The sequence below is a fragment of the Pseudorasbora parva genome, chromosome 7, assembly GCF_024679245.1.
Source record: "Pseudorasbora parva isolate DD20220531a chromosome 7, ASM2467924v1, whole genome shotgun sequence".
Classification (NCBI taxonomy): Eukaryota; Metazoa; Chordata; class Actinopteri; order Cypriniformes; family Gobionidae; genus Pseudorasbora; species Pseudorasbora parva.
This window is the reverse complement of record NC_090178.1, coordinates 11,594,971-11,618,661: the sequence shown is the minus strand read 5'-3', so window position 1 is coordinate 11,618,661 and position 23,691 is coordinate 11,594,971. Positions and strand designations below refer to the sequence as shown.

General features: G+C 37.4%; 2 protein-coding genes across 4 annotated transcripts in view; one reads left to right on the top strand and one right to left on the bottom strand.

Annotated features, from left to right (window-relative positions):
• Positions 1-611: 611 nt before the first annotated feature.
• Positions 612-19,907, top strand: scn1ba (sodium channel, voltage-gated, type I, beta a). Its single transcript, XM_067448143.1, has 6 exons — positions 612-2,421; positions 9,762-9,928; positions 12,792-13,029; positions 14,019-14,160; positions 15,690-15,761; positions 15,851-19,907. Exons 1-5 carry the CDS (start codon positions 2,370-2,372, stop codon positions 15,754-15,756), a joined length of 666 nt encoding a protein of 221 aa, XP_067304244.1. The 5' UTR covers positions 612-2,369; the 3' UTR covers positions 15,757-15,761; positions 15,851-19,907.
• Positions 19,908-21,203: 1,296 nt separating this feature from the next.
• The window catches only part of gramd1a (GRAM domain containing 1A), a 37,186-nt gene continuing 34,698 nt past the window's right edge, over positions 21,204-23,691 (bottom strand). Inside the window, exon 21 of one of the 3 annotated variants that reach the window (XM_067448140.1) lies at positions 21,204-23,025. In XM_067448140.1, the coding sequence (XP_067304241.1) occupies positions 22,930-23,025 (96 nt within the window). In that variant the 3' untranslated portion in view covers positions 21,204-22,929. The remainder of the gene's footprint in view (positions 23,026-23,691) is intronic. The other 2 variants (XM_067448141.1, XM_067448142.1) reach the window with 2 other exon arrangements.

Sequence of the window (23,691 nt, the reverse complement as noted above, 5' to 3'; positions counted from 1 at the left end):
CTCACCTCAAAAATGAAATTGTATCTCCCCCTAGAGGTAAAACAAAGATATTACAACTGTCTTAAAGTCATGCTTTAATTCAGTCCCAAATTAAATTAGCGTGATCAAACTTCCAAACCTGTAATTTCTTCTGGCGGAACGAATAGAATATGATATGTTTGTGAGGAACAGCTGAAGATTTCAGTCACGTAAACTCCGCTCTTAATTGTGAAGAAAAGTGGCTTCCTAGCAGCTTCATAGTCTGTACTTCAGTCCCATGTTGTTTACAGTATCTACATGGACACATTTTCACCTTCTGATAGCTATTTAAATTTTTTATAACAATGTTAAATGTGGGCGTGCTGCTTAACGTGATGCGATTGCGCCCAAATTTCTAGACTCCAGAATAATCTGTTCTCGAATAATCCGGGTCATACATGCAGAGATCGTCGGGTTTTTCTACACCACTGCGCGTCCGAATGAATGAACGTGAATGGCAATCCAACCTCTAAAGGACAACAAATCTAGTTTTACGTTGACATAACAAATATACGATTTTAAACATCAGACATTACGCTTTCCATCCATCCTACTACTGCAATGCATCAGTTTGTATCCCTCCCCCATCATCTGCTCCCTCCCAGTCCATCCTCGCCTATCCCAAACGCAGCATCCTTCCCTTACAGCAGGGTGAGATGTCGTCAATGAACGTACCACGTTTTGGCTTAACGTGTGGTGCTGCTCCCTTTTGATTCTTTTGTTCATATCATAATTTCAATATCGAACGTTTATGCGGGAACGGCAGCACACATTGGTAAATTTACGCGACCCTGAAATAAACACCCCGAGTGAGGTGACCAACGGACTGATTTATCCGACTTCATCCACTGAAAAGCCTTTTTTTTGGAATCGTAACCAAATGAATGAAGACCAAACGTGGGGAAGGAATGCTGTTTGACTAAATACGTGTTGTAATCGGACACGGTAGGCTGAGAGATATTCAAACCGCAGGTCACGTTTGTTGACAGGGGACATAACTTGCCGTCGACGTTGGTTTTTGCATCAGACAACGTCGTACCCATTGAATATTGTTTAAAAAAAACTATAGGGAATGTATTTGAAATTAACTTTAATTCATTCATATGTAATGTAGACGCATGAATGATGTAATTAGCATATTATTAAACATATGCCTTGATGTTTGACAGTTGGAAATACAGACGCTTTGGCAAACATATCAGATGGCATGAGCATAACTACAATCGGTCATAGTAAACATTTACTGCATGTGTTAGCATCAACATATGCTGCATTTAAATGAGAGAAAGACACAAACATTAAGTGAAAAGTATTAATAATAGGCAGCCTGCTAAATCTGCTGTTGATATTTTATGTACAATCCGATGTAAATTTCCTCATTTCATACATTTAGCGGGTCATTCCTCTTCATAATTAGCTGCCTATAACTTCAAGTTGAAATTGATCCTACGATATATATCCTCATGTTCACATATTAACATAAGCAATAATTCACAAAATACACAAGCAATAGTGTAGAAGGGATTGTCTGAATGTATGTTTGCATGAAGCCAAAGACATAATCATTAAGGAGATCCATTGTCCATTTTAAACTCACTATGGCAAAGATTGGATCACTTAAAATAAAATAAAAATTCTCAGGTTAAATCAGTCAACTGATGTTTTAACATAAATGCACAACACAAAATCCTTAGTTAACGTCTCGTCTTCCATTATCTGCATACATTTTTAATTCAAAACTAGATCACAGACCTCAGCTCCAAGTCTTCCACTGTCAAGAAAACGTTGTTGTTTAGTGAATCTCACTATATATTTTAGAAATCAGATTAGATATTGATCAGAGTATTTTATCACTAGAAAAAGTGTATTAATATCATTATTAAGTAAGTACTGGCTGTCAAGGAGAACAGTTACTGACTGAAACTTGAATCCGGCATCTCAGCTCTTTTTTCTTTCATGGAGTAACCGAATCTCTGGACTTGTTAGGTCGATTGCCTGCACAGAGGGCATCACAGCTCTGATACTCCCTCACTGGACTCTCTTGCTCCTCCACCAAAACACTCATCTCCCACCCGTCAGGAAGGACAGGAGGAAAACATCATCAGGGTCTGAATTAAGAGGAAGCCCAGTATCATCATCTTGCCTGAACTGTTTTCCACACTATCAAGCTCATCTCTTCACAGATCCACGGGATATTTTCTTCTCAGAGCTCCTGTCTCACTGTGGACTACTTGTCAAGACCTCCTGCTTTTCAGCTTGAGCCTGTGTTTTGTGTCTGTGTTTGTGTGTGAGTGTGTGTGTGTGTGTGTGTGAAAGACAGAGACACGACTCTGTGGCTATCACCTGTGAAGATGTCTGCAGTGCGACTTCTGTGGGTCCCTATGCTGGTGTGTTTAACACACGGTGAGTGTTTCAAGTGCATTTAGAAACATTTAAGACACATTTCAAGCCTCACAACCTTTATCTCTTTCTGTCTGTCTGTCTCACAACCTTTATCTCTTTCTGTCTGTCTGTGTCAATCAGGCCATGATAAATCTGCAGGTACCTGTATTGCAGGAATCCGCTTTCAAACTAAATTGTATCTGCAGCTGTCTTGCAGTTTTTTATAGTAGTTAAAATTTTAGATATAGATAATGCCATAATATATATATATATATATATATATATATATATATATATATATATATATATATATATATATATATATATATATATATATATAATGGGGGAATTTAGCACATGCCCAGTAAAGTATATCTTTTCTTTTTGTTCGGTCAGTCTTAGCTCGAAGTGAGTGTGTTTATGGGTTTTGGGGTTCCCGGATTGCTGAGTAAAAACCCAAACCAGCTGACACTGTTTGTAGAGCATGTGTTGATGCTAAAATAGAGCCTTTGTTGATTGGGGTGGTCCTGACAGAAATATAGCTCTTTCCCGAGCTCGGTTGCTTATGCCATGAGCTGTTATTATCTTCTAATGCAATGGTTGTGAATTCTTTGTTTTGTGTTGTGATTCGTGAATACTTGGTTTTGTGGTGGGTGCTCAAAATATGTGGCTGTCAGCGCTTGTTCAAAGCCTGAATATCTTTCGTCTGTGACTGTAAGAAGGGCAGAGATGGAAATAAATCGCTCTCTGGGGAACAGGTGTTGTCAGTTATGCCTCAGTGATAGATGTCCTAGTTACGCAGTGGGGATTTGTGTCTCTCTTCGTGTCTTGGTTCGGGGCGCCCATTATGAGGATATGTGTATTTTCTGTACTAACAGGATATGTAAAGTGACCGGTTATCATGCTTAAATGTTAAACTTGTTTTCCTATGTCAAACTAATGCAAATCTTTATTATTTCATATGCTAATTCTGATGAAGTATTTGAACTAATTTATACACATTTTTTAAGTCACTTTGGTATGATTGTGCCCGCTTAAAAAAACCCCGTAAATATCATCTTTTTGCATGATGAACTGCCCATCTCATCTAGATTAATATTTAACAACACTTACCCAGAGCAACTCCCAAAGGTGCTTTAGCATATTTAATATTAATAATGATAATAAATTGTAGTTAGTAACATCATTATTACATTATTTCTACTTTTTTATAACTTTTTGATTACTTTTGACCTCACTAATAGCCTCATCCATCTATCTATCTATCTATCTATCTATCTATCTATCTATCTATCTATCTATCTATCTATCTATCTATCTGTCTATCTGTCTATCTGTCTGTCTGTCTGTCTGTCTGTCAAATGTGTAATATTACTTCAATATCACTTCAATATTACAATATTACTTCATATTAGCCTACTTTACTTTGTAAAATTGTTGGAGCAAAAGGTTAAAATTAGAAATGGAGAAAGCTTAAAAGGAGAACGGTTACACAACTATACTTGTGTAACACCATTTTGGTACAGTAAGTCATCTCACAGAAAAGGGGCTTTAAGGAACCGTTTTTATTCAGAAGAGATAAAATGGCAGTGAGCATGGGTAGATGGACAGAAAGATAAACCATGTTTGAGAATGAAAGCGTGAGGTGAGACAGAAAGAGAGTCCACTGTGTCCGTCTATTTCCTTGTATTATACACTCTCAGAATGTCCAAACTACAGTATCTGATTAAATGGAATTGCCACACGATCAGGGGTGGTGTCAATTATTTCTAGAATTGAATGGCAAGTCTCACAGTGGATATTTTATGGTGCTGTGGATTACATTATTTTGTTTTGTAATGTCTTAAAGCATCCGGATTGTTTTAATATAAATCAGGACCTGACATTATCACAGTCTCTGGGTGTTGCTCACACTGTGTGAGTCTCCTCCGATCTCAGTAGACACCTACTGTGATAACATTTTCACAGGCTGTTTAACAGCTGTATCATATCCTGCTCTAAACACAAAACTCCAGGAGTGCCATTAGTGTACGTTTAGCCCGACTGGCTTAGTGCTGGACAATGCTGTGGTTGTTAATGTATGTTTTTTAGATGTGTGCATGTTAGTGAACACTGATGATTCGCTGGCAGCGAGTGTTCTGTAGTTCTAAAGGACATGTGGAGTAAAGCAGTGGGAGGTGGATGCTGCTAAGAAACATGGGCAGAAAATAGTCTTGATTGAAATATGTACACAGAGCAAGTGAGATCTGCAATGCTTATGTAGTTTCTAATAAGGATGCAAACTATATTAATCCCATATCTGCCTGTTTTAGAATTTTTATTAATTAATTAAATTATTAATCTGCTATGTTGGATATTTAGATTACTTTTGTCATCATTTGTAACTAACAATTACCTAAAGGGTAAGTTCACCCAAAAATGAAAATGCTGTCATTAATTACTCACCCTCATGTCATTCCAAACCCGTAAGACCTTCGTCCATCTTCAGAACACAAATTAACATATTATTGATTAAATCCGAGAGCTCTCTTATCCCTTTATAGGTCCAGAAAGGTAGTAAAGACATACAATAGTCTATTTGACTCTAGTGGTTCAAACTTAATGTTATGAAGTGACAAGAATTATTTTTGTGCGCCAAAAATAACAACACAGTGTAGCACTTACTGCCATTGGCTAGGTCCTGTGTCAGCATCACACACATGTGATGAACAGCGTTGGCCAATGGTAAGCCGGTGTTCTGACGTAGAACTCGAAAGTGCTGCACTTTGTTTACTACATCAGCAACGTAAGAGAATGACATTGAAGAGAAGAAATTGAAAATTGAATGAAGTTAATATTTTGTGTGTGTGTGCGTGTGTGTGTGTGTGGTAGTGTATTTGAAATTGTTATTTTTTTATTTTTTTTATTTTAATGTATGATGAATAAACCCCTTATACTTATATGCGAAAAGTTTAATATTTGCAAATAATAGATATAATATATGAAAATTATATATATATATATATATATATATATATATATATATATATATATATATATATATATATATATATATACATACACACACACACACACACACACACACACACACATTTATTTTAGATTTAAAAAAAAATATTAACGAACTGTAACATTTGGTCATTTATTAATTATAAATGTATTATTTATAGAAATAATTTTATCAACCATCAGGTCTCTAGACCTTCAGAATTCAGTGATTTTTGACCAATAGCTCTTAAATCTCTAGTGATAAAATATTTCAAGCTTTTAGTAAAAATGTATATTGTATCTGAAATGGAGCATCTCATAGATCCTCTGCAGTTAGCCTATCACGCCCTTCAGGGTGTAGAAGTTGCCATTTTAACTGTACTGAATCTGCTATACATATTTAGAGAACCCAAAGACTGTGGATTTCTCATCAGCTTTTTTATTTCCCACAGTACATTAGCAGACACCATGGAAAACGAATTCTCATTTTGATAGTAGGTTGCTAACATGGGAGATTTACTTTCTTAGTTGTAGAATCCAGCAGGTTAAGTTAGGAGGGTCTATTTCGGAAAATTTTTTTTTTACTTTGGTTGGATCTCCTCAGGGATGTGTTATGGATGTAATTATTTATCTTATATACAAATTCTTGTTCTAGTTCTTTTAAAACAGATTTATTATCAAGTACGCAGATGATACTGCTTTAGTGAGCCTTTTAAACGATGGGGAGGAAGAGCATGGACCTGTCTTGGATTTCTTTTTAAGCTGCTGTGAAAAATCAAGTCTCCACTTAAATGCCTTCAAAACTAAGGAGATGGTTATTGATTTTAGAGGGAGAGAACAGGATATAACCCATTCTACATTAATAAATGGCGAACAAATACAATTAGTAACACAATACAAATACCTTGGCATAGTTTTGGACTCTAAGCTTAAATGGAATGAGTGGTCTGATTATGTATAGGTAAGGAGTTACAACAGAGGTTGTATAAGAAATGATTGTCTTTTAATGTCCATAGCAGACTGCTTTTGTTGTTTTATGGGGCTTTTATTGAAAGCATTATGACATTGTGTGTGAGCTTCTGGTACGTTAATGCTTCAGAGGCTCCAATGGAAATCATAAATGGAAGGTAGTGACAATGTCAAGTTGGGAAGAACTGTTGGGAATCAAAATGACAAGTATAGAGAGCATATAATAAGAGAGGGTGTTGAATAAAGCCAATATTATTGTGGATAATAAGAGGCATCTCTTACATTACGCTTTTGAACTTCTACCATCTGGACGATGGTGTTGTGTTATGCATGAAAAACAGGTCCAAATTATTCCCCAAGCAATCAGCTTTTTAAATGCATATTCTTGTGCTGACTGTTGGCCAGCTGGTCTGACTGTCTTTATCCTAAATCTAGATTGATTTGTTTTAAATTATGTTTGCATATGCCAATTGTGAATTTTTAATTGTCTGTGTGAGTATGCTGCAAGTGTACTTTCCCTACGGGGATAAATAAAAACTACTAACTTTTAATTGTAATTTCGGTGTATCCCGATGAACAAACCTGAAGCCTAAGTACATATATATATATATAATATATACATATAATGGATCTGCTGGCCAACTGTCAAGCCAGCACCACTAAGTATAAGTAGACAGGAAGGCGATTTTGCTGATTAGACTTATTTGTGCCGTCTAAAAGGCTGGGGGAGATCGAAGATGGCTATTAATTTTTTAACAGAGGCTGAAAACAGAGGTCTAGAAACAGGCAAACCAATGAGGAGCAAGATCTTTGCATTCTAAGCAGATTTTCATCAGAATCCAGCACTGTCATGCTCCTTCAGAAAGCAGTGTCGTCATGCACGTACAGGTCTGGCACTGTGGAAAACCGACGTGTGTGTGAGGAAAGGTGTGTCTGAGTGTGTGTGTTCGTGTGTCGAAAAGAGGACGAGAGGATGGGCGGGGATGGTGAGAGCGCGAATGCTAAATCTGAGCAAGGATGAACAAAGGACATACTGTATGAATTTCTTGCTGGTTTAATATGTATGCCAATTTCTGCACACTCCTTATCCCAGCATCAAGAAATGATTGTGAGAAACCCAGTGTCTTAGAGCTAAAGAAGAAGAGGCTTTGTCTTTAGATCTGGTCACCTGAGGAAATATCACTGCCGTTTGCCATTTACCCTCGACTAGTGGGTCACAAATAGCACAGTTCATTGTAGATTGATTTTAGAGATTAGATTAAAGGCTGGAGTGGACAGAGATGAGAATGGGAGTTCAACAGGACGATTGTTAGACCACAAGAAACATACTGGCCAACATCATGCCACATGATGGGGCGATGTATCAAAGAGCTTTTGTTTCTATGGAAAGTCTCCACCCTGGAGCTCAGTGTTTGTCACAGATATTTGCAAATTCCCGAGAGGCCAGAGTGTATGTCGCTGCTAAACAGTCTGAGACTGCCGGCTGGCATGGGAGCGTTGTCCTCGGCAGCTTGTTTTCATGAATGAGCTCTCAAAAGGCTTTTTCTTCTCTTTCTTTGAATCTCTCATTGCACCACAGTGTTCCTGGTAGCCAAACAGTAGAACATGGTGCAGACAACATCAGTTGTTCAATTCCCAAGAAATGTAGAATTGGTCAAATGTTAACATTGGCTTGAATGCAAAATCATAGGTCTTTCCCATCCAAAAAAGCATCCCGAAGCAATTGTAAAAAGTGTTTAATTCAACACTTTAGTGCATTAATTCCATCCTGGGATTATGTGGGCATTATGCAGTCTAATCTGGAATAAATTGCATAATGTAATCTGTTGCAAAAGGGGTTATGCAATGACCCTGCCCCCGCAGCGACATTGACAGAAGTTTAGACAGCATTTTTTGGCAGGTCTGAGGTCAGCTTATTGTGTGTGTATACCGTCCCTCCCCGGCTTTTTAAAGTTCCTCCCACCCTTTAGAGCGTCCTTTGCCGTATCTGCAATTTTAATTAAGAAAAAATCCCCAGATCTTCTTTGCTGTATGCTCACTAAAAGTTGGCATGAAATCAAAATTCAAATGTTAATGCATGCTATTAATCTTACTGTGAAGCATGCCAATCATAGAACCCAGTCCCTGCCCTACATTTTTTCTTTTTTAATAATCCGTTGCACTCTGAGGATGTACATCAAAAGAAAAAAAAGATATGTCGCTTACATTTCATCACAACTTTAAAGTTAACAGTTAAAAACAATAATAACATCATACAATGTAATCTCAAAATTGAAATCATTGTCATACTGTACATTACAAAGTTGTGATGCCTTATTATTAATATGATTAGTATAGCAGCCATGTACTGGCTCTCTTAATAATTAGCTTGTTTTAGGAATGTGTCAGCATGATGTGATTATACCCTTCCTCCACTTTCCTATGAATCTCTGGTATTTCTGTATTGATGATTGTTTTTTTCCTCCCCAATCTACCCTTCTTTCTTCCTCTGCAGCCAATCAGAAGCCAATAAATCAATAATAATCAGTGATGTGATGATGTAACACTGAAAACATTTAACTCTCTGTCTCCTTCTTTCTTTCTCTCTCTCGTTTTCTTCTCTTGTCTTCCAGTTGGGGGGGGTCACACCAATTTTTACTTTTTTCATCCGTCCTCCTTTTCTCTTAGCATTTAAAAGTCAATTATAAATGTTGTTTTCCTGAATATTACTGTAAAGAGATCCCCGTAAAATATCTCAACAGAAGGATGACTGTAGTTAATAATGTAACGCTGTAGCTGTGATTGATGTGTGTGCAATGTTTCTTGTCCCTCATCTCATTGCACATATATAAATACTTCTCCAGAGGTCAGAATTGCAAAAAGATCATTGGTTGAAAGCGATGCAGATGTCTCTGTGGAAACCGCAGGGTGAAGTGTGAGAGAAAGATACTTGGAATATCAGGTGTGTCCCTTTCTGCAAGTGTTTGCGACTTCTAGCCATATATAGAGACTTTGATCTATATATGAAAGTAGATTAATGTCTCAAAAAGGATCACAGCTCACCGCTAACAATTTATTTCCCCTCAAAGCTTTTTAAAGATAAAAAAAAAAATGTTTAAGCAAATACTGCGCTCTGAGATGCACAGTTAATTATGACTATTTTAACTGCACAATCTGTTTTTATGAGTGGAAATAAAGCTTGCAAGAAAATGCTCTGCCTTGAACTAAAAAAGCCAGCATGCATAATTCCCAAAAAAATGGGAACGCATGCAAGAAACCAAACAAAAAAAGATTTTAAAAAAATAGATAAAACGAGAAGATTTAGATGCCTGTCAGTTCAAAACAAAAAAAGTGGGCATCAGTAAGACTTAATAGAGAATTTTATGAACCAAAGCAGTGTTTCTAATGTCTTGTTCTTCCTGTAGCTTTGCTCTGCCATGGGGCGTGTGTGGAGGTGGACTCCGACACGGAGGCAGTGCTGGGTCAAGGCTTCAAATTGGGCTGTATCTCTTGCAAGATGAGAGGGGAAGTGCCGGCCTCTGCCACAGTGGACTGGTGGTTCATGGCCAAAGGCGAGAGTGAATTTGCACACGTGAGTATGAGACCAAAGACCACATGACTGAGACACAGATGCTGATCCCCACGTACAATGCATTACCTAAATGAAAGTGCAGCAGATGCCTTTTTACATGTACAAAAGCTCTAGTACAGCTGCGTGCCTACTGACATGCCCACAGTATTCAAAGCAACTTAATTATTCCTTGGTTCAATAAAACATCTAAACCCCAAAGCCGATTCGAGACTGCTGCATTTTTCACGCCAGGCCAAGTTCATGCATTATTTATGACCGCCATTATTTCCATGAAGGAACATTCCTGAGCGGTATCAGCAGACATTTTACTTTCGAGTATGATTACAAGGAGGATGCAGAAGAAGTCCTCTGTCACTAGAAAACGAGTTTACTACCCAACTACCTAAAAACTGCAGTGTCTTTCAGTGTTATGTCTTTTGTGAGAGACAGTTTGGCATAGAATAGCACATGAATTATATTTATGTACTAATGAATGAGAGATAATTTTGACTGTTTAATAGTTACTAATTTATTAATATAAATATTTTTTAAACAAACCCGATTCCAAAAAAGTTGGGACACTATCCAAATTGTGAATCCAATAATTTACAAATCTCATAAAATTATATTTTATTCAAAATAGAATATAGATAACATATAAAATGTTGAAAGTGAGACATTTTGAAATGTCTTGTCAAAATTGGCTCATTTTGGATTTCATAAGAGCTACACATTCCAAAAGCGTTGGGACAGGTAGCAATAAGAGGCTGGAAAAGTTACATTTATATATAAGGAACAGTTGGAGGACCAATTTGCAACTTATTAAATCAACAGACATAATTGAGTATAAAAAGAGCCTCTGAGAGTCTCAGTGTCTCTCAGAAGTCAAGATGGGCAGAGGATCACCAATTCCCCCAATGCTGCGGCGAAAAATAATGGAGCAATATCATAAAGGAGTTTCTCAGAGAAAAATTGCAAAGAATTTGAAGTTATCATCATCTACAGTGCATAATATCATCAAAAGATTCTGAGAATCTGGAACAATCTCTGTGCGTAAGGGTCAAGGCCGGAAAACCATATTGGATGATCTTCGGGCCCGTAGACGGCACTGCATCACATACAGGAAAGCTACTGTAATTGAAATCACAACATGGGTTCAGGAATACTTCCTGAAAACACTGTCGGTGAACACAATCCACCGTGCCATTTGCCGTTTCAAGCTAAAAACTATATAGGTAAAAAAAGAAGCAAAAAAGATGCGACAAAGATGACCCAAGACAGTTGAGCAACTAGAAGCCTGTTAGACAAGAATGGGACAACATTCCTATTCCTAAACTTGAGCAACCTGTCCTCAGTCCCCAGACGTTTGCAGACTGTTATAAAAAGAAGAGGGGATGCCACACAGTGGAAACATGGCCTTGTCCCAACTTTTTTAAAATGTGTTCATGCCATGAAATTTAAATCAACTTATTTTCCCCTTAAAATTATGCATTTTCTCAGTTTAAACAGTTGGTATGTCATCTATGTTGTATTCTGAATAAAATATTGAAATTTGAAACTTCCACATCATTGCATTCTGTTTTTATTCACAATTTGTACAGTGTCCCAACTTTTTTGGAATGGGGTTTGTAAATATTTTATGAAATGAATGGCATATTAAAAGTAATGCACAGCAAACAATATGCCCTCCTTTTTTAGGGTTCCCACACTTTCAGATTTTTCAATTCAATGACCTCTCCAAATATTCATACAGGATAAGGATGTATAAAATCATTTTATGGATATTTAAAGGGATAGTTCACCCAAAAATGAATAATTTTCTTATCATCATTAATTACTCACCCTCATGTCGTTCCAAACCCATAAGACCTTTGCTCATCTTTGTAACTCAAATTAACATATTTTTTATGAAGTCAAAGCTCTGACCCCTTGACAATAATACTTTTTGTGCGTAAAAGACAAAATAACTGTGTGAGACTGGTACACTGTTGACAGTGTAAACAGTGCAGCACTTCCTACCCAGAAGAAATTGTTGAATAAAGTTATTTTGGTTTTGTGCACAAAAAGTATTCTCGTTGCTTCATAAAATTAAGGTTGAAACACTGGAGTCACATGGACTTTTTTAACAATGTCTTTACTACCTTTCTGGACCTTGAAAGTGTTAATTAAAGCTACACTGTTTGATATTTTCCCCCATCTAGCGGTGAAAAGGTATATGACCATCTAGTGAATATTAGTTTCTGTTCCTCTCAATTCTGATTTCGTTTAACTCCTACGGTGGCCGATTTAGTCCAAGATTAACATGGCAATCCCCCTCTTCACATTCGACACGGTGCCATCGAGTGTTAAAATGCGAAAGGCAAAGCTTGAATTTATGGGTATGTCCCTCTTTGGCTAATGTACTTTCAAGATGGAGGAGCAACATGGCGACCAGCATTTGAACCCTTCACCCGTATGTATTTTCAATGGCATATTATAAATTTACGAGAATACTTTATTACTTGAAAGAAGTAAATATACATTAATGAGCACATATATTTTTGAAAGAACTAAGTGTTTTTAGCTAAGAAAAATCTAGAACAGTTACACAGTGTAGCTTTAAATTGCTGTCTATGGAGGAATAAAAGAGCTCTCAGAATTCATCAATAATACCTTAAATTGTGTTTCAAAGATTAACGAAGGACTTACAGGTATGGAATGACATGAAGGTGAGTAATTAATGTCAGAATTTTCATTTTTGGGTGAACTAACCCTTTAACAGCTATTTATAAACACAAAATATTGGAGAATTACAAAAAGGTTGTTTTGGGTCCTACATCAAATAATGTGTCCTCCACACTGGTTATTTGCCATAGCAATATCTCTGTTTTTTTCTTACAATTAGATATACAGTTATGCAGAAATGACAAGCTACACAATAGATGACCGCTTCGTTGACCGCCTGGCCTGGAACGGCAGTAAAAAAACTGATGATGTGCAAGACGGCTCAATTTACATCCTCAACGTCACCTTCAATGACACCGGCACCTATCGATGCTTCTTCGACCGCGTCCTCGTCTTCCCCAATTACGAGTTCCGCACCAACGCCACCAAGTTTATCACCATCAACGTAGTCGGAAATGGTATGTCCATTAAAAAAAGATTTAAATTTACATGAGAGCAAACAAATGCAAACAGGTTTTGAAACGAATTGTGCAGGCACATATCATAGTAAGAGGGTGAAGATAACATCATTGGCTTGACAGAACACACACACACAATCCTCTGCAATACAACTGAGGAACATAATGGTGTGCTCATGAAGACAGATGAGTCAACACTGAATAGAAATGCCTTTAAAATGTCAAAAGCAAGGACACTGTCATTGCCTTTCCATGGCCCTGAAAGCAAAGTGTTTTCATAGCAACATCTGTGTCCTTGACTCAACAAATGCTTAGTGTTATGACAGCAAGGATGTTTAAGAATCTAATGCATGATTTTTTTAAAGAGTTATTTGGACTTATTTGTATTTATTTGGTGGGTTGACATAGCACCATTATACATTTTTCTTTCAGCTTTTCTCAAATCAATAATTTAACTGCTCCATAAAGCCTTGTGTTATGTGAGGAAAATTGTTTCTTATTTTTGCCGGCCCTGTATTAAATTTATGAGGGGAAAAGTGTAGAGTATTTTTGACAAACACTTTCCCCCTTCAATATAATGCAAAATTAATGGCCAAATTATGAAACTGTCCTTTTTTTATTGGAAGCTACACTCAAAATCAACTTCTGAGGGGCCACATTTGATCCTTCTGCTGAGAACGTCTGTCCACTGGGACAGAAGCCGTCTTGTCACATATGCTGACGGTGATAATTCGGTCTTACTTCCTGTCAGAGTCTGAGTCAGGCCTACATCAGCACTGATGTCTCTACTGATGTGTCTATCTTACAGAGTGCTGAAACCTGCACAAATATGTTCAGATCAAACTTTAAACTTCCTTCTTTCAGTGTTTGATCATCATTTTAAGAATAAGCCTGATTAAATCATGTGTTAAGGATTATATGGAAATGTGAATGTTATGAAAGAACCAAATATAGATTTCTGAACTGAATTTGATCTCACTTACCCCTAGCTACACGAGGCATGGCGTCCATCTTATCCGAGATCATGATGTACGTGTCTATCATCGGGCTGCAGCTCTGGCTGTTGGTGGAGATGGTCTACTGTTACAGGAAGATCGCAGCAGCGGGAGAGGAAGCTCTGAGAGAGAGCGAGTGAGTCACATTTCTCCACGTTCCCATTTTCCAAACACTTCCTCCCTGTTTGCTCTTCCTCAATGACAAACACCTGTCTACCTCATTAGGCAACATTAAAAATGCCCTATTAATACAGGACATTTGAGACAAAACCTCCTGAAGGGCATATTTGTATACGGCCTTGAGTGGAAGATTAGCTGAGAGCTGCTTCTCTTTATCTGTCTGAAGTGCATTAGCATATAGGTGGATTCAAAGCAAACTATCTTAAACTTTATGGGATCTTTAATTTTAAAAATATGCATTTGTGTCAAAAGTTTGGAATAATTAACCCTTTGTGGTACAGCATTGCCATATGGCAACAATTCATGTATACAAATTTCCTTGTTATTCATAAAATAAATTGCACTATGGGAATTAAAAGAGCAGGTCTTAAGTTAGCCAATGATGTAGAAATTACATTTGACTTAAAATGTCAATTGAAAAAATTACAATTTCAAAATATCAATTCTGTTTATGTTTAAGTACCAAAAATAATTTCTTCTTTTCAGAAAATGAATACAGCAATATTTTATAGAAAGGGCAATAGGAAGAGTGCAGAGTAAGCTCTTCCATGTGATGAGAGTGAGGATGATTAAGCCAAATTATTGGGAATAACAGGGATTAAATGAGTTTCCATGAGTCCCAAGTATACATCCATCAATTTATAAAAGTTGACATATGACGTTTCCCTAAGGAACCCCCCCCCCCCCCCCCCCCAAAAAAAAAAAAAAAAAAATTATGATTGAAGCTATTTCATGTAATAAAAAATATTTAATGGTTAGAACATAATGGGTCCCATAGAAGGTTACTTTTTTATGTTTTTTAAAAAAGTCTCTTCTGCTCACCAAGGCTTATTTAATTTTTTTAAAAAATCAGTAAAAAATGTTAATATTGCAAAATATTATCAATAACAGTATAATCAAAAATATTAAATTAATATTAAATTAATACTACTTTTATTCAACAAATCAACAGATTCAAGTAACAGTTCAAGTAACAGTAAAGACATTTATAAATTATAATGTTACAAATATTTCTATTTCAAAGCCTCTCTTTGAGCCTACCCTTTCTCTAAATAATACTATGATTTCTGATGATTTCACGAGACTGAAGACATGATGATAAAAAATCTTTGCTGATAAAAAGCTTTGCATCCCAGAATAGGTTATTTAAAAAATATTTTAATGTTAGGTTATTTAATTTTTCACTGTATTACCGTATATTTGATCAAATAAACATTTAAAACTATTTTTAAAAATAAACATTAAAAAAATGAATTATTCCAAACTTTTGACAGTCGGTGTAAAATAGTCCAGCATGAAATCCGCCTGTCTTTTATTAGTTTCAACTGCTTTTCTTCTTTCAAATCTATATTTCCTGATCCCAAAAGGATCTATATTTTTCTACAAACTGCTGTTCTCAGATCTTTTCAAGCTCTTGTTGCTGTTCTTTTCTTCATTACCTTTTCTGTCCTTTCTGCCTTCTCTCCCTCCTTCTCGTTCTCTTAGGGCGGAATATTTAGCTATAACCTCGGAGAGCAAAGATAATTGTGCAGGTGTAGCGGTGGCAGAATAACACAGGTGGGATTGTTCAATGTAACTCTCATGGTCACATCTGGACTTCCTCTATTTCACGTCTGTTTAACCACCTGCCTTTTGTTTCATTTCAGGTCCAAAAAAAGTCTCAAGCCAAAAGCTTGAAGCTCCGTCCATTACCAACGGCCTTCTCCGTCACCCTCACCGGCGCTCTGGGCTGCTGCTTTTCACAACGGCCGTGACAGAACTGCCATTCCAAACAATGAAGTCACACATCACGTACAAAGAAAGTGTTTTGTTTTAAGGCCCTAGACAACACATTTAAGGTTGACAAATGAATAATACATTAATTGGTTCAAGGATGAATCTGTAACACTGAACATAACAAATTGTACATGACTTGTACATACGCATTTCGGCTTTTAACACCTTTTTCGCTTTTTCCCACATGAGAACTCAGCTTTAAATGTGATAAAAATGAGTCACTAGTATATTTACTGAGCCAGAGCAAAAAACAAAACAAACAAAAAAACAAGTTGAATTATATATGTGAAAGCATAGCTATCTATATCATCATTTATAAGATCACAAATACATATTAAGTAATATAAACATAGGAAACTAAAAAAACTAACATAATATATTATGCTATATTATAATATTTAACACTTAACGTATTCTTTCGGTTCGCACGTGTAGTGAACCAATGCAGCATTGCACATGCAGAATTTTTCTGTATGCAGAATGTAATTTGAGTTTCGCATTTTGGCTGGGAAACTTACAGTTGTATCCTTTACTCATGTTGAATCCATGCCAGTATTTCATACCAGTCACCCATCATCTCCACAGGCTTTGCTGAATGAGCACAGAATGAATGAACGCTGAATGAAACCCCCTTGTTGAGGCCACTATTTGCTTGCCTAATCCTTATCCCACCCCTAAATTGACCAATACTGGGGGTCAGAATTTAGCACAACACCAGTGCAGTCTGCTTCTGACTCCCACCAGATACCTCCCTAAATCCCCAATATAGGTAGGTTTAGGTGGTATTAGGATTATAATGGATAATAATTTGGCAGTCGAAATTAGGCACAACACCTGCGCGTATGAGAATGAAACCGCAAGGATTCTAAAATATACATTATGCATCCAAAATTGGAAACACTTCAAATCTTTTCCAGACAAAACACTAAATTGCAGCAAGAAGAGTGCTTTGCAGCCGTTTGCAGCAGTATTGACAGACTTTAAAGTTTAAAGACAGAAATACATTTTCAGTAAAGCACCAATTCTCTAGATTAGGTAAACCCAGCGATTTCATTTCGCCCGGCAACTCAGTCTGGAATCCTGTACATTCAGTTCTATAGCTTCTGTTACACTTTTGCGGGAACCAATCACAGACTGGCTTATCCACCTGGAACGCTATTGGCGGGTTTCACACGATGACGGATAGATGGGTCGTTGCCCATTAATCACGCCTCTTGTGGACTGCATTGGTTGAAGGACTGCGTTGAGAGGGTGCGTTCACACTTGTAATGTTTACTTCGATTAAAACGAACCCTGGTGCGATTGCTTGTTTAGTGCGGTTCATTTCAACATAATGTGAACGCTGCCATCTTTGGATGCCCTGGTGCACATCAAACAAGCGGACCAAGACCGCTAAAAAAGATGGGTCTCGGTCCGCTTCCAAACGAACTCTGGTGCGGTACGATTGATATTTGAATGCAACACGGACCAAAGACATGTAAACGAACCAAAATAACGGACATAATGTCACAAGATGCGATGCATAGTCAGCTGATTTTACGACGCGCCATTGTGTATCCAAAATGAATAACGTTAACATTAGAGGGCAAACGTACAGCAATGAGCAGGTGCCTCAACAATATTTGGTCCGACGAGCATGTTTCGAAAATGCTAGAAAAAACATACAAAAAGCATAAGGTTCTTCTCATCAAAGGACATGTTGCCCATTTGTCGGTACAGACGACAGACCTGCCGTCTCTTTTCTGCATACAACGGAGGAAATCCTGGTGCTATTTTGAATGTTTTGAACATTTTATGAGCTCTTCATGAGTTCTCAGCGGGTAAAAATAATGCTATATGTAGACGCATACAATGATCGCGTTTCATCCAGCACACAGCAGTGTTTTGAATGTTCGGTAAGCAAGCTCCTATGTCATATAAGCCGACCAATCAGGTTGTGACCGTCTCCCTATGCCTTTGGTTCGGTAACTTTAGGTTCACTGTTAAAAATGCCAGTGTGAACGCTAAGCAGACCAGGACTATATGTTTTGTTTTTTGGTTCGGACCAAACGGACCAAACTACAAGTGTGAACGCACCCAGAGTCATTCAAATAATGCCAGTTGATCACTCCTCTTGTGCAGTAGCAAATACAGAGCAGACTCCCCAGACCAATGTTCAATCTTAAATTGAGCTTGATCTGGTGATAGCCAGACAATATATATATATAGGAGAAATCAGACAGAAAAAAACATACTTGGCAGCTGGGGACTGTGATTAGCATTAGATAGCTAATGCCAAATAATAATAATGCACATTTAAAACAAGAGCTTCCTATCTGAATATAATCCCTCTCACAAACAAGGGGGTTTAAACCAGAAGTAATTTAACTAATCACATGTAAGCTAACCATTCGTTTTAACACTTTCTTCCTGAAATGCAATAGCTCACTTAAAAGGTACTTTGTACTTTTAAAAGTAAAAAAGTTTTACAGCAGTTTCATGACTGGCTTTAATAGGAGAAACCACAAATAAAACAAACATTCAGTTTAAACTATAAACTATAAAGTGCCCATTGATCCATGGATTTTGACATGCACCCAGGAATCCTATCTTCCTGACATTTACTGACAACTTATATTGTTTTTTCTAAGTGCTAATGCTTATTTAAAAACATTAAATTATGCAGAATATAAAATGATAAATATTTAATTGATTAGTTGTGGATACAATATAAAAAAACATACCTCAGATTTCTTGTCAAATCTTTTTATACAGTCAGTCTCAAAGCTCGCTCCTATTTTAGATGTGTTTTGTGTGTTTTTCGAGTCATTCAATGGTGAAAATCAATGCTGCCGCTCAGTCTTTCTGCCACTCAATGGGCATAACCGCAATCACTCCAGACAACGGTCACGACATGTGCATACCCTAAGGATATGGCGAGACAAGAGCCACAATTTCCCGTGAAAACTGAATTACAAGCACGTATAATAGGCTTACCACAGTACCAAGTTATATAGTCTGTCTGTATTTAGTCTTTACAATTGGTATGAAACAGTAAATATATTTACCACTATAAAGTACAAAATAACCATTGTAGCCTAGCATATAAAGCTATTCAAATCATTCTCTTAAAAGAAATAAAAGCAAGGCAAATGAAGGTCACGTGTTATAATCATAGACGTGAAGAAAGCTCATTAGTGTCTCATTAGCTACCGAAACTAACGTGATAAATATAATGTGCCGTAGAGGATGTGCTATTAATCATTTCTAATGTTGAGCTGATCATCCAAGCTGACAAGATAATCAAGGGCTGCATGAAATCAATTGAGAATGATTGAAAGATTAAAGGACCGATGCGCAAGTCTCTGGCTCTTAATGCATGACCGTTTCGAAAGAAAACTGAATGAAAAAACAGGAATCAATTGTGTTCATTCACAAAAAAACCTTTCAGTCTTTCCTCTCCCTCTTTGTAGCCAATGTTTGGTAGTGACTACAGAGGGCAGCACTACACTGCCAAAGTCTCACTGCCTTTTATGCATGAATGAATATTCTTGAGACTTCCTAGCTCTGGTTTTCTTACTTTTATATCTTCATTCGGTGGTTGTTAATGGGTAGATTTCTACTGCATGATTTTAAATACACTTTTATGAACACTGTCATTAACGTGCAAAGTTGAAAAACGCTTCATTCCTGAATGAGCTAAAACTTTAAGACCACCACAGCTGTTGTTAGTGCCGTGATTACTTAAACATAGATGCTATCATACTAACACTTAGATGTCACAGAATATCGTCACTATCTGACAATGTCTGCACCTCTGTGGGAGTCTGTACAGTATATGCACACAACAACTTCAAGGCCTCAACAATTCCAGGAAGCATTTCATGTTGAAGTGTTGCTTGCCAAATAAATGACAAGATAGTATAAAATAAAACACATTGAAAAATACATCTGATGTTTGTTTGTTTTTTATCTCTTTTTAAGAACGTTTGCCGTCTTGACCATTTGGGGGTCAAGATTTTTGTTTCAAATACATACTGTTCTTTTGACAATTTTGAAATGCCAAAGAAACCTGAAGAAAAAAAAACTATTAGTTTCCAGTGTTTTGAACATTGATAATGTTTCTTGAGCAGCAAATCAGCATATTAGAATGATTTCTGAAGGATCTTGTGTGAAAATAAATAAATAAAAAATTCATAAAAAATAAATTCGATTTTTTATATACATATTATCTAAATAATTCCGGCCTATTGTTGGTCTCCCTTTTGCAGCCAAAACAGCCCTGACCCGTCGAGGCATGGACTCCACTAGACCCCCTAAAGGTGTGCTTTGGTATGTGCCACCAAGATGTTAGCAGCAGATCCTTTAAGTCCTGTAAGTTGCGAGGTGGGGCCTCCATGGATTGGACTTGTTTGTTCAGCACATCCCACAGATGCTCGATTGAATTGAGATCTGAGGAATTTGGAGGTCAAGTCAACACCTCAAACCATTCCTGAACCATTTTTGTTTTGTGGCAGGGGGCATCATCCTGCTAAAAGAGGCCACAGCCACCAGAGAATACCGTTTCCATGAAAAGGTGTACATTTTCTGCAACAATGCTTAGGTAGGTGGTATGTGTCAAAGTAACTTCCACATGGATGGCAGGACCCAAGGTTTCAGAACACTGCCCCTGCCAGCTCGCCTACTTCCCATAGTGCATCCTGGTGCCATGTGTTCCCCAGGTAAACGATGAGCTCCCTGACTGGTCTGCAGCTATGCAGCCCCATTACCATACACAACAAACTATGATGCACTGTGTGTTCTGACACCTTTCTATCAGAACATCTTGAGCAATTTGAGCTACAGTAGCTCATCTGTTAGATCGCCAGCCTTCGCTCCTCACGTGCATCAGTGAGCCTTGGCCGCCCATGACCCTGTCGCCAGTTCACTACTGTTCCTTCCTTGGACCTCTTTTGATAGATTCTGACCACTGCAGACTGGGAACATCCCACAAGAGCTGCAGTTTTGGAGATGCTCTGACCCAGCCATCTATAGGCATCACAATTTGGCCCTTGTCAAACTTGCTTAAATCCTTAAGCTTGCCCATTTTTCCTGCTCCTAACACATCAACTTTGAGGATAAAATGTTCACTTGCTGCCTAATATATATATCCACCCACTAACAGGTGCCGTGATATAGTTATTCACTTCACCAATTAGTAATGCACACAAAAGTTTTTTTATATATATTTTTTTACATTTTTATTATACATTTTTGACTGTCACAAGTCATCTTTACAATCATGTCTATACAATATATCCCACCTTCATTCTCTCCCTCCCGGACCCGAATAAATAGAACATGCTTTCATCACTCAACAAGGGCTTTGCACAGCAGCGCCCGCAGACAGACATACAGACAGACACTCTGATAACACACTCAGAGGAGGGAGAGATCACTGAGGCTGAAGGGCAGGACAAAAATGAAATGACCGGACAGAGGACATCAGTAACAGACCATCCAAATGAAATAATCAAACATAAAACAGAGAGAGAGAAAATCAGCTCAAAGTCTCTAGGTGAATCTCACCAAGCCTGTCAAGAATTTCAAAGTAAAGTCAATAGAAAAGATTATTATTTAGCATTTCTTTGCATTGTGACCATAGTTTTTATTTATAATTTCCAATTACTTAAGATTATTAATACATTTATACCTCTTGAATATGTTTTACTGTTTTTAAATGATGCTTATTTTTATTATTTTGATGGATAGGATTATTTTAATTTACAGCATTACAGTAAATGAGGGGTGCTTAATTGTCAGGAAAATACATTTAACTGCTTATTTTTTCCTTTGATTATGAGGTGAAACACCTGGACATGTTCTATGTGAGATTCGCCTACAGCGCTGAGTGAAATGTACGTCACAATACTCCTCCTGATCTTGAGTTCTGCTTGGTCCTAAATGCCCAGTCCCAGGAACGACTGAAGTTCTCCAATCTGTGTGTATGTTCAGCTGCTCGAGCTAACAGTAACTCTGAACAGTTCAAGTTTGATTCTAGTGAAACTCTACGAGTTTCCCGACACCTCGACTACATGAAACAGCTCCTCTCACCCCTAAGTCATAAATACACAGGGATTTAAAACCAAAAATAATAGCTGAACCATTAGGGAGAAAGAAGCAATGGTTAAAATTGTAACAGTGTGTAAAAACAATGGTCACTCTGATACTCTACCTTAAGTAACAGCTGGACAATTTACTTTTAGATTAATTGTCATTATGATTTTTCCAAGTGATTATTGCTAAAATGGGAATTCATATGCATACCATTCGTCCCACATATTTCTACATTGGTCCTCGTTTGAGCAGAAACACACAATGACGTTAGACTGTAATCCATGTCTATTAAATAAATACTGTAATGGTCTGACACACTTTCAACAAGTTTCAGTAACAGCTCTGAAATCATCAAAACAAAACAGAAGACAAAAAGTAATTTTTCATCCACGAAAACAGTTTGTTGTGAAATGACAGGTTGAGAGGTCCCTCGGAGCAGATTGGAGTTTGATTTCAGACCTCCGACAGAAGAGAAAGACACTTCCCTCTTGGAAATCTTTAACGCATCTCTCCAAAGCTCTTTCAGTTTTTTAAAAAAAGGTCCACGATGAATTGAAATCTATAAGCTCACGCTGAGCTTCCTCAGACACTCCGTACGGACCAAAACGGCTCAAGATGCAGCACAGCTGAAAGTCACAGACGCTCCCGTACGTGTGTGTTATTGCTTCAGACCCACAGTTCATAATGTGTTCATATTGATAGAAGAGTTTGTTTGTAGTCCTGTAGCTGCTGATGGGACACTTGGGTAACATAAAAGCTACCCATATCGATCCCAACGTTAATGTCACAGAGTTGAGCACCGTCCATGATTCGCCCCCCCTGTGTGGTCGCCCGTCACAGGGACCAGAGTGAGTAAACGGTTACCGTATGCCTTTCACTGATCCGTCAGTTTGTCTGGGTCTGGATCCGACTCCTGCTGCACCTCTGGTGTGATCATTCCTCTGTGGAGCTTCTCCAGAGACTGTTTCATCTACATTAGAGAGGGGAAACAGGTTTTAAAAACAATACTGAATCAAAATCAACCATTTTTACTTTCACAGAAAAAGTCACTTGTATTATCATTATAAAAAACTATATCCTAAGCCTAAACTGGTTTGTTGTCCCAGCCTGGTCATGCGGGCCTTTTCAAGAATTGGCACTTCAGAGAGACATGGCAAGGCAACCATTTTATAAACAAGATTCAGCTTAGACAGGTTTACATGATTTTTTTTGGCTTTTATAATCTTTCATTAATATGTAGTATCCTTCTCTACTTTTTTTGCAATAAAGAACATAACATTTACAAGCATAGAGACCAAAAGCTAAATATTCTAAGACGGTTATACAGGAGACTCTGAAATAAACTTTTTCATTTATGTGGCATATGGGTTTCTATTGTAGTTTGTGTGTCTTCATATTGAATAAAAAAAATGTATCCACCTCAGTTGAATGCATGTTTTTAAGAGCATTTTTAGAAGTTATGCGCATCATGGCGTTTCCATCCATTTTGTCAAAGATAATTTTCGAAGGGCTCGATTTCTGGTACTTATGCTGTAATGACAAAACTGCTCCTTTTCAAAACGGTTTCATTAACAGACAATAGGGCTGAATCCAAAATTGTCCCAAAGATTTATTGAAGTTACATACATAAATAAAA